The 12,484-nt window shown below is 39.9% G+C and overlaps 1 protein-coding gene across 3 annotated transcripts in view; it reads right to left on the reverse strand.

Moving 5' to 3' along the window:
• Positions 1–12,484, reverse strand: part of LOC138019862 (solute carrier family 22 member 13-like) — a 27,422-nt gene extending 14,938 nt beyond the window's left edge. For 2 of the 3 annotated variants that reach the window (XM_068866812.1, XM_068866811.1), the window contains exons 1-7: positions 12,280–12,484; positions 11,860–11,912; positions 6,656–6,875; positions 6,209–6,407; positions 5,429–5,674; positions 4,722–4,856; positions 173–267 (exon numbers count right to left, since the gene is read on the reverse strand). In XM_068866812.1, coding sequence (XP_068722913.1) covers positions 173–267; positions 4,722–4,856; positions 5,429–5,674; positions 6,209–6,407; positions 6,656–6,875; positions 11,860–11,912; positions 12,280–12,451 — 1,120 coding nt within the window. In that variant the 5' untranslated portion in view covers positions 12,452–12,484. Of the gene's footprint in view, positions 1–172; positions 268–4,721; positions 4,857–5,428; positions 5,675–6,208; positions 6,408–6,655; positions 6,876–11,587; positions 11,727–11,859; positions 11,913–12,279 lie in introns of those variants that run through there. The other variant, XM_068866813.1, reaches the window with a different exon arrangement.

Raw genomic sequence — 12,484 nt, forward strand, 5'->3', positions numbered from 1 at the left:
TTTTCACGTAATTATCTTCTTAAGCTTTTTAACGGGATTCCCATACAAATTCTTATATTTTGTCGGCCATGATCACACTGAGCTTGGAGCGCCTGTGGTGATAACGGCGGCCCATACTACAGCATCCAGATAATCAAAAACTGTACATGAAAGCGAGCATAATAAGCAGTACCTTTCCTAAGAAACCCATCGGATGCGATTGAGAACAGTAAACACGAAACGCCTGCCAAAGACATGGATACGACAGTACTGAGGCGGCGACCGACCCTGAAAAAGAAATGACACCACAGTAGGAAAAGCACGCGTGCAGAAGGGAAGCCTATTAAAGTAACACTCCTACTCGCTAAAGCCTTCGCTTCTTGAAATGCAGTGCTGGAATTGATTGAGTCGCTAACCCTATCACAGTTCCAGCTTAACCCAAATGTCTTTTCTGACGAAGCGACTGACGGTATCGTCTTACACCATTCTCGTCAACAGAGCCTCGGATCGACCCAAGGCTCTGGGAAACTCTATGTAGGGGGGAACATGCGCCGTAGGGTTGTATAGCTAAAAATTGGCTATCTGAACCTTATGGCGCCTGCTCACTCCTCGTGCTCACATGAATGCCCCAATTCGAGACGCTCTTGATTGTTCCTCACGAAAACCAATGAGTAGAACTACTTGATGTAAAGTCTAGAACTAGATACAGCCTGAGGTCTGATCATGAAACATTGCTTGTAATCCCTAAGGTGACACGGAAGACGTTTGGAGATCGAGCCTTTTCCCATGCTGGACCAACAGTATGGAATGCTTTGCCCTCTAGTCTCAGAAACTGTAGGAACATTGACTCTTTTAAAGGACGTTTGAAGACTCATCTTTTAAAGAAAGCTTTTAATTTGTAATCTTTTATTCTTATTACCATTAGAGCGGTTTTTTTCAAATGAGTGTCGTAAAACCAAAACCAAAGTAATAACTTTGGCCAATTAAAAAAGACGGAGACAATCCAATAAACCAATTAAAATTCGAAGTAATTACACGTAGCCGACGTAAAGCGCGGGAAAATGTGCACGCACGAGCCACGATTGGTTTTGGTTTCTCGTCTGATTATTTGAAAAAGTGGCGCGAGAACTTTGAACCAATCACTGAGTGAAGTAATGCAAAACCAAAGTAATTCGCTAATTACTTTCGACACTCAATTGAAAACCGCTTGCTTGTAATGTAAATCTTTATTTAGACACGGAGAATCATCAGTTAAGTTAATAATTAAAAATTAAAACTTGTACAACTGCTTTACATGATTGCCGTGTGGGAATCCGATATCTCAGATACTTTCTTAATACCCCGTTTAAACTGCCCAATAGAACAAACGCTTTTTAAATCTTGGGGCAAGTTGTTCCACAAACAGGCCCCGCTGTAGCAAAAACTTCGTTTTAAGTAATTAGTATTTGGCTTGGGCAGCGAAAGCTTTCCTTCAAGATTTCTTAGGTTATAATCATTAACGTGGCGTTCAGTGAAGAGACATTGAAGATAGTCTGGGGCAAGTTCATTCAATGTTTTATACATAATTAAAGCTTTCTGCTTTTTACGACGAAGAGACAGCTTCTCCCACCTAAGCATCGCGAGAAGGAGGTTGGAGCTCGTATCAAAAGGTGATTGAGTAATTACTCTGGCAGCGCGATTTTGTAATTTTTGTAATTATCACTCAAACAGCCACTCATACCATCCCAAACCGGGCTGCAGTAATCAAAATGTGGTAATATTAAAGCATTATAAATTTGAACTGCAACATCCGTCGGAATAAAAGGTCGTACACGTTTCAATGCACCAATGGCTGAAGAGACTTTCTTGCTTATCTCGTCAACGTGTTTAGACCAAGAGAGTAGTGCATCAATGGTAAGACCCAGAGATTTAATATGGTCAACTCTCTTGATCGTCCTGTTATCGATACTTATTTTAATCTCCTCACATTGGGCATTCAATCTCTGCCTAGATCCGATTATCATTAGCTCAGTTTTGGCCACATTTAAACTTAATTTGTTGGCTCTCAGCCAACAGGTAAAATTGTTAAGTTTAGAAGTCACTGCTAGTTTAAGATCGGCTACCGTTTTTGCAGATAAGGTTATACTGGTGTCATCGGCAAACATTCTCGGCGCAGCAACCCGCAGGCAGTTAAAGAGATCGTTAATGTACATCAAAAAAAGCAAGGGACCCAGGATGCTACCCTGCGGTACGCCACAAGTAACAGTGCTGGCAGTTGACAGATTGCCATTTACATTACACCTTTGGGTCCGATTACTTAGGTATGACTGAAACCACTTAGCAGTTGCCTGGTCGGCACCAAAGTAAGACAATTTACGTAAAATAATTTCGTGATCAATTGTGTCGAAGTAATAAGAAACAGCTGCATTTTCCCTAAGCAAAAAATAACTATAACTTGTACCCTTACCTTATCATTGGAAATAGGTAGCAAAGCTTTAGACTTAAACGGGTATCGAATGGTCTTTGCGAGCATTTGCGAGCATGCGAGCAGTGTGTTTATTTTTGCGAGCTCGAGCAGTTATCAATTTTTTCTTGCGAGCAGCGAGCACTTGAGAAAATGCAGATGGCAAGCAGCGAGCACTTTAGAAATATACAGATGGCGAGCAGCGAGCTCTTCGAGTAGTTCGTAAATTTTCCGCTAGCCTGAATTTGCGCCAAGCAATAGCTAATAATCTCGCTGACACCTCCAAAACAGAGCAATAGGTGCAAAGCTAAGGCGGTTCAACCAATCCCAGCAGCTTACAGCCAATTGTTCTTTCCTTGATGACAAATTACGTCACGTAGCTTCACGTGAGTCAATGGGTGAACGCTCAAGAACTAAAAGAGCTCTCAAATCTCTCAAGGAGATCTTCTAGATCCAAAGCCCGCGATCTAAAGGTTTCCATCTCTGTCTAACCCGACGCTAAAATGGAAGGTGTGGTATTTTGGTTATATAGTTCTTATGAAATGTAAATAACGTGCCATTCAGTCTAACAAGCATTTTGGGCTTCAGTTTCAATTATCGGCAAACTGGTTTCCCGCTGATTGACTGACAAAGATTCAACGCAATAAAGCGTTATTTATTTGGAGGCTTCTAGAATCTAACTAACTACAGCTGTACAGATCAGCTGACAAGCTTTAGTACTACAATCTTGGACAGAATAAAATGGAACAGAAATACCCCCTTCCCCCCAAATCAAGGATGAAGGCGCGTGAAGGCCAAAACGCGCCATTTTCCCATCACTGATTTTGGGAGGAGGGGTGGTCTCAATTTTCCATTTAATTTGTCCAAGATTGTAGCTCTGAAGGTCAAAGAGTACTGAAATTTCGAGCAACCGAGCACATTTTAACGAGATTCCGAGCATGCGAGCACTTTCAGAAATTTTACGAGCAGGAGCAAGCGAGCACCCGTGTAATTTTTGCGAGCAATTCGAGCAAAGGCCAAATTTTGCGAGCACTTTTAAATTGAATGGGACCAAATATAAAGGGACAATAATATTTTGAGAAAGAGCCGATACAACGTAGATTTGAATAGGTAATGTACTATATTTCGGCTGGCCAAACCAGCCTTCTTCAGGTACAATGAGATTACATCAATGAGAGTATGTTATTTTACCTGAAGAAGGCCGAAATATTTCACAATTATTCCATGAGCGCGCGTTGGATATGAGATGGTAAATAGGTGCGTAGCGCCGAGTTGGCTCTAACTAGTCTCATATCCAACAAGCAGCGAATGGAATAATTGTTTTATTAAATTCCTCAACTCCAAAAGTTTGGAAGTACGAAATACGAGCGAAAAAAGCGAGAAAATCCGAGCGACATCGAAAAAACTTGATGAAGTTGCGATGTTGCGTAATACCTTGTGGTCAACCACTAGACAGATGCAGGCTCATCACAAAAACATTCCTTGCCTTTTCGCGTACTTCTAAACGTCGGAATTGATAAAAACTTTCCACAAAAAGGTTTTTTTTTCTCCTTTTTCAGAGAGAATTTCGCTTTCCGGTGAAAAACGTGTTAGCTTAGCAAACACTTAGCGCAGTCAATTGCCATATAAGGTCAAAGGAAGGTATATGAGCTAATAACCGAGATTGAGTGAACCAATCAGAGCACGAGAAATGCATTAACCGAGGTTGAAAATTTAATAAAGTACATCACTTATTCAAATCTACGTTGTATCGGCTCTTGCTCAAAATATATAGTTTCTCAATTCGTAATTACGCTGATCAGAGCAAGCCAGTTTGATCCAACATACACCGACAGGAGTATGTAGATGTAGATGAAGATGAAGATGTATTGTCCTTCGCTCTGACGAAGGGCTAACGCTCGAAACGTCAGCTTTTAGAATCTCTATACGGTGGTCAATTTACATTATCAACTCCGTTGATAAAACCAAATTTTTGTATACTACTTCCCCATCAACGCAGCACCACAGTTTCTTTAGAAACTAACCCCTTGATTCATTTATTGCCCACGGTTGCTTGCTTGAAAACTCTGGAATAAAGGGACACTTTGTGTTGGATTTCAAAATTGGGCGTGCATCTAATTAGGGTCAAACCTGGACTTAATTACTGACAATATGGGAAACGCCCTTGGACATTTCGGTTCAATTAAAAAGAAGACCCTGTTTTGTTTTTACTGAAATCATGCGAGACAAGGGTCCGGCGAAAAACATCTGAGGACAAATTAAACCAATTAAGAAAATCAACACTCTTGTGTTTACCTACCACGTGGCAAGGATTAGGAACGCGCAAAATCCTAACAAACTGACAAGCTCGCGTATTGCAAAGTTTGCATAAAAAGTCTTGAAAAGTTGAATGGAAGTCGTATTGAGTCCCTGAAGTATAAGTCCAAGAGCGAACCTGAAATGAAATGACGTGTGTATGTGAATTAGCAATGGCATACAAGTTCTCCACTCAGCAGCAGAAATGAAGTGCCGCAATATCTAGGCCCTAATTCATTGATAATACTGAGTGTCATAACAGTGTAGGCCATTTAAGGGACATCTGGTTGAAAAAAGCCGGCACAATGCCACTTTTTGCTTCGGGAAGGTGTCTGCCTTACAGGGAGTTTCGTTAGAGAGAAACGTGACATTGTAAATGTAACTTGTTTACCCACGGAACACCTTAAGAGCGTTCAGGAGCTCGTTCAACATATTTCCGTGCATTCCGGATCGAATTGGAATTTTGCAGCGTTAATTTTTCTGGAGAGGGGAAAATCGGAGAACCGGGAGAAAAACCTCTTGGAGCAAGGAGAGAACCAACAACAAACTCAACCCATATATGACGCCGGCACCGGGAATCGAACCCAGGCCACATTGGTGGGAGGGGAGTGCTTTCACCACTGCGTCACCCCAGCTCTGTTGGGAATAGCGATTTATGTCCACTTTAAAGTAATCGATGCTTTAGTTTAACCATGTCTGTTGCCGACTTACCACGCAAACCCCAAAACAATGGTTATTCTCCGCGGCTCCTTGAGCCGCAAAAAGATGAAGCAACGACCATGAATGCCTCCGTCCGATGCTGAATAGAATCTTCCAAACAAAGTTAGACAATATCGGTACTGCGGCGTTCGCCTTTCCACATCACTAACATTTCGCTCTAACAATCTCTTTGCCTCACTGGTGTCATCACTTGGGGCCGAATAAAGTAGGACCCAACGAGGAGACTCGGAAAGTACCCTAACGAGAAAACAAAATGATGCCTAGAATTACGCAACGCTTCAAGGACACACCATTTCAAAGTACAAGTTCGCGTTCAGTTTTGAAATCACCAGGGAATTCAGCAGTCCAAACTGCTCAAAAAGTAACTAACTGTGCTAATTGTCAAAGAATCAACCAGGTGAGGATAGCATTAAGTTCATTTCGGCATTAGTTCAGACAGAGAATGGTAAATAACCTATAGTCACGAGCTCACTTTTGCCGAGTTCTTCGCAAAACATCGAAATTGGTTATTTTACGTCTTCTCAGTAGTGAAATGTGCACCACAAATGCAAAGCGTCGTTTTATGCAGGCGTCCCTTTCCGCACAGGGCTGTTTAAGATTACACTGCAGATTAATGTCTCCTTCTTGTTCGGCGTGGAAGACAAAAAAATTATATCATTAAAGTCTCGTCTCCCTTTCATTCACGTTTTTGTCTTGGTCCCACTCCCCACAGAAATACTTGCTCCACTACAGGTAAAACGTTATTACTTGACCTGCATTAGAACGACTCACTTGCACAGCACAGCAGCCACCAGCAAAGGTAGCGTCAGGGTCAACATAAGCATTCGACGTTTCTCTACAACACACGCGATCCCGGCTAGTGACATGAAAGCCAGGGTGGAGGACGCCCATAAGATGAACAATACAGCTGATCGATGCTTGGAGTTTACGTACTCGGCTGCTAGTATGAATACCATTGGATAAGCACTTCCTGCATTACAAAAATTCGACAAGAATGCCGTTCATACAAAGATATGAACATAACTGGAAAGGGTATTCACATTTTTGCCCTAAATTATGAATAATTATCTTAATTTACTTCTGTTGGTGTTCAATTAGGGTTGAGAGTATTTGATTCAGTTGATCTGTTAGTGGCAAGTTTGGCCTCAGGGGTTATTCAATAATTTTCAGTGCTGTCGGCGCCTTCTTTTGATAGCATTTATTTTTTAAAGTTCTTACCGATTCCAAATCCAGCAATACCACGAAAAATGGTGAAGGCTGTCATGCTGTTGAAAGCAAACGCGCTGGCCAATCCCCCGATGAAGGTAATGACAAGACTTGCAAACAAGCTCTTCAGTCTTCCAAATGCGTCCGCCATAGTTGCAAGAACTAAGGCTCCTAGTAATACGCTAAGGTATTGAGTTATACCAAAGGTAAGTCTTAAATCACCGGGATAGACCTGAAAAGAATACACAAACAAAACACACTAGTGAAGAAAATGCAATTTACTGTGGTGAATATACTTACGGGAGAAAACAGGAAGGACCCGCGTTGCTTTATCAAAACATATTGCATTGCTTCTGCCCTTTTAAAAAACATTCCTCTGCCACCCATGTGTAGTGATCAGATAAAGAAACGTGATTCGCGCTTACGTAGCGAAGCGTTACTTAAATTTGAAGGCTACAGTCGATGTATAGATAACCGCTTTATTTCTGCACTGGTTGCCAACGGGAAATGCCATCGGCAACAGTCAAACTGCAAAGCAAATAAAAAATTTGCCATTTACGTTACGATTTTTTATATAAAACGACTAATTCGTCGGCAGGTCCTTTGCGACTTCATTTTGGCGCCCAAACGGTACAGCTACACAAATAGTTATTTACTTGAAGTATAAACTGTAAGTTTTACTGCAGTAGCGCAAGTCAAAACGCTTGTGTCACATTTCTATCCAATAACATAGAAAGGGAATATTAATCGTACTAGCTTTCCCGCTAATAGTAGCATGCGAACGCAGACGTATTTCCGGCTCAGAAAAATAGCGGGAAAGAAACGACCGCCGGAGATACGTTGGCGTTCGCGAGCTTCGCACATCGAAACGTCTGTTATGGATCTGCTTTTGTCTATGGTTGTCCTATTCATCGTCTACGTTTGGTGATGATACTAAATGACGACACCAAAAGCCCACAAATGGCTTATTGCTATGAGGTAAATATTGATTTGTTTTGAAAAATCCCTAGCAACTTTGAGCTGAAAGACTCGGAGTCGTAGCGTATTTTTTATTTTTTTTATATCGACCGTGGGTAACGAAAACCATTTCAAGAGATAACTATATACATCTTATTCGATGGTTTAACATATAATATTTTGCGAGTTGCGTAGTATTTTTCCGAGCCCCGCAGGCGCGAGGAAAAATACGAACAATGAGGGACTCCCTTTCCATCCGTATTTGCTCTGTTCTAAACTGGTCAAACCGGGACACTACAGTGTATTACCGTCTCATATTTTGCGCGTTCTCTTGACCAAATATGGTAAAATGGCGTAACAGTGGAATAATAATGGAGGGTAATGTGAAGTGCTGTTTTCTACCCATGTAAACCATGTGAGCGTTAGCCCTACTAATGGGATTAGCCCCACACAAGGACAGAGAAAGATTCTGATCAGGGTGGAAATTGAACCCACGACCTTTGGGTTAGATCACAGCTGCTCTACCGACTGAGCTACAAGGTCAGATGTCAAATTCAGGCAATGTATATTATGTATAAGTATAAGGAAGGGTTACGTTTTTGCAATCAACCAAAAACAGTTTGACTTTCCGTTTTTCAACCACGGCTGATGCGTATTTGACGAGAGAAAAAAAGTTGCTTTCTTGTGGTCTGGGTTTTGCTCGAGCATTCGAAGGGACATGTGAATTGGAGGTGGTGCATGGGTTTGCCCTTGCGCAAAGTAAGTTTGCAACGCAGTATTTTTCTAGCTAGCATGCAAGCTTTTGAACAAGTGCACTTGTCAAGGAAAAAACATAAAGGGAAAGTACGGCCTGGAAAAAGTTTCTCTGAATCGAAAGTTCTTTACCTGCATTGTCATACTTGACCACTAAATGGCTAACAATATGTATCAATACGCACGAGAGCACTTAACAGACATGAGAAGCGACAGACCTTGTGATAGACAACAAGCTTTTTAATGGCGGGAACAAGAACAACCTTTTCAAATCCGGGAATCTCTAAATACAAATAAGGGTATGTCACGCAACATGTTACACAATAAAGGTTCAAAAATGGGCAATTTAAAATTGAAATCCGCCATCTTTGTTTTTGTGTATGCAAACGAGGCTACGACGTAGCAATAGTCAAGGATTTCTCCGGATGACTAGATGTACTTGACATGAACAAGGAAAACACAGGCGAGGAGAGCGATACTTTGTAGACTTGAATCTTAATCCAGAGGGTAAATTTTATAAATATTGGCTCCACCATCAAAACAGATTTACCTCGTGGTCGTTCATCGTAAACAGGGTTTTATATGTGAGTTATATGCAAGACCCCCCCCCCCCCCCAATTACAACCTCTCCCTAGGGGTTATCAAACATAGCTTAACCAATGAAATGCGGGGTCCTAATTGCTCGGAATACATGAAATTCTTTGTGCATTTCGTCGCACCGGAAAAAGGCAACAGGGATTATAACTTGGATACCTTTCAGCATAGTTAATAACTATGCTTCCAGGTATTCCAAGTATTAATTGTTGGTTTTTCAATCAATATCGCTCGATGCACCGGTGTGAGAAAAAACTTTAAACATCTCAATGCATCTGGAAGCACAAAAACAAAGCATAGATGATTTCAACGATCGAATTTTCCATGAACTCTTAACAGTCCCCAAAAGGTGCAGCGACCTGCAGTCATGATAATGTCAATTGTTTGGCAGATGTAAAACAGGATTGTATTTCAAACACTCTGTATTTTATCCTTATCACTCGTTTTTTATTATTAATATTTATTTTACCCTCAGTCTGCATTTTACACTGACCGATAAAATATTTTAAATTTACGACATGAAAACAACATTAATTTAACATTAATTTTGAAACGCGAATATAAAAAGTTGCCATCAGCGAAAAACATTTTGAGATTTTTGCTACGTTCAATTTTGTTATTGTACTTTTGGCTGCACAAGTAAATCGCAAAATCGAAGGTGACATAGAATTCAGCGGGCGCCATGATCAAGTTACCGCGCCGTGTTTACTCGCGTAACAGTGAAGCATCTGTGTCAAATGATGGCAAGATACCTGGTTTTTGTTTTTGTTAGTTTTCTTATTCTTTCAAGTGTTGTAAAGTTTGACAAGAAATGTGCGAATTCAACGCAAAGATCACAATCGCCCAGCTCTTGAGGTTGACCTTTGTTTCTGCAAAGTCAAAAATTTACTCTCCAAGACGAGGTTATTTATCACCAGGTAATTCCATCGTTTTGGAAATAGCAGCTACTTTATTATTCATCAGCGTCACAATTTTTTGCTGATTTAGGGGCTCATTTTGTTGAAACTCAAGCACGCTTTCAACAGACCTGTTTATTGTCGTGACTTATGCGCTGCTTACAGTGCAAACAAAACACACAATCCGTGTCACAAAGCATGTGCAATTAAATAAATTCTGACAGTTCACATCAAACCATTTTTCGAAAGAACCTTGACCGTAAATAATGAAGCACAAAAGAGACAACAAACTGTCACACTTCCAATTTTTTTACCTTTGCAGAGTTGAGTACAAAATAAATGTAAATCGCCAGTCAACTTTGATGTATATAACACCAAGTTAGTAAAATGTTAGAAACAAAGCTAACTTGATCTCCAACGTCGAAAAAGAAAATTGTTGTCGAAGACCATTACTCGTCGCTTTAAAGATGCCAGATATTTATTTTTCACTGCCTGTCTTGTTCATCCAATTGACGTTCCATTCTTGAGCCCCATGAAGGTATATGTTGTTTAAAGATCCACTAAAACGCCATTCGCGTTACAACGACTTTCGACACCACTGAAAGGTAACAAGAATTGATTTGCACTAGTGCAGTAAAACGTCCAGTTTATACTTCAAGTAAATAACTATTTGTGTAACTGTACCGTTTGGGAGCCAAAATGAAGTCGCAAAGGACCTGGCGACGAATTAGTCTTTTTATATAAAAAATCGTAATGTATTTAAATACTGGCCTTGCATGCAATCAACTGATCGACACACCCAGAATGTAAAGAGCCGTGTTATGATGTATGGATAGCCCAACAGAATTGTAAGTAGAAATTCACTGCGAATATTTCAGCCTTTAAAGTGTAATTTCATATTTAAAACACAAATCTTTTATTTGCTTTGCAGTTTGACTGTTGCCGATGACATTTCCCGTTAGCAACCAGTGCAGAAATAAAGCGGTTATCTATACATCGACTGTAGCCTTCAAATTTAAGTAACGCTTCGCTACGTAAGTGCGAATCAAGAATTCGTGAAATTTCCAATTGTTACTGGAAGACTGTGCAGAGTTGAGTACAAACAACAGAGATCAAAGATCCACTTAAGGTGTTCAATTCCTTCTCTATCTTTGTTGAACCCATAAGTTACCAGAAAATGTTCCATTTGGTTTCGGGGTTGTACATAACAGAACACTTGGCAAAATATTAGAAATACAGCTAACTTTGATTTCGGCTCGACGGGCGAAAGATTGTTGTCGAAGTTCATTACTCCTCGCTTTTAAGATTTCAGATATTTATTTTTCACTGCTTGTCTTGTTTATCCAATTGACGTTCCATTGTTGAGCTCCATAAGGGTATATTTTGTTTAAAGATGCACTAAAACACCATTCGTGTTACAATGACTTTCGATTCGACGTCATTGAATGAAGGTTAATTAAATGTGCATCAAAGAAATATACGCATTACCCCGGTCCCCTCGAACCTATCAAATACGCACAGAAGACTCTATGCACAAAGACACCACTTAGCAGGGGAGTGACAGGCAAGACTTTTACCGACACTGAAAAAAAAAGAAAGGAAAAAAAACCGGAGAAATATTACACATTTTTCGACTGGGATTGCCATACTGGCAACCCAGTAATAATCACTATTCCAAGGACTTTGTTCACATATAATGTAAACATTGGTTATTTCACTTAATATTCTATAAACTCCAACGAACCTGAACTCGATCGCGAATCAAATCTTGAACCTTTCATTCCCATCTGTCGCTACTCAACAGTTGCTTGGCTAGTAATAAAAGATGAGATCTTTTCCGAGAATTTATATAAAGAAAGATGAGAAGCACTGAATGCCTCATAAACTTTTTGAGCTACTAACGTACCATTATGAATTATGACGTTTTCCCATAGCTTTTAAAAATGATAGGTAAAGAAAAAAATTAATATGTATTTTGAACGAAATTCTATAAATAAATGTTCTTATAATTCGTACCTTCGCCTTATTTGAACTGTTGTCTCCACCACTGATTACTACGAGACAACTTGCTGTGCAAAATATAAAGTGTAACACGAATTAAACAGATAAATGCAAAACTTCCAATATTTTCACTGTGTGTTGTCCTAAATTAACATCCTGAACATCTGCTACAGAACTATAACAAAAACGATTGCAAAAAAAAACCATAGTGACAGTATGGACAAATTCAAGATGAATATATAAACGATGGATATCACTATTATTGCACTTTAAGCTTACTGATTTTTAAACCACATCAACCAGAAACCCCTCTTAATATTATCATCACTCTATTCCGTTTGAAGGCTACAAAAGCATTTCAGACTATAAACTAATGCTTACATAAAACAATATGAGCAACAGAAAATCGATTAGTTTGAAACCTACTGAACTTACCAGTTTCATTACAGGCCCCGCTTATTTGTTTCTCGATTAGGAATTCCACAATAATGCTTTGATAAGTCAAAATAAATAATATCAAGGCTAGCAGTGATATGTTTCGATAAAGAGTTTTGTTAAGCCCCGACAAAGTAGCGAAGAAACTGTCGACGGGCAATAAGAAAGCCATGTTTGTTTTGAAAGGCGAGTGTCATGCGACGTG

The sequence above is a fragment of the Montipora capricornis genome, chromosome 10 (assembly GCF_036669925.1).
Source record: "Montipora capricornis isolate CH-2021 chromosome 10, ASM3666992v2, whole genome shotgun sequence".
NCBI lineage: Eukaryota > Metazoa > Cnidaria > Anthozoa > Scleractinia > Acroporidae > Montipora > Montipora capricornis.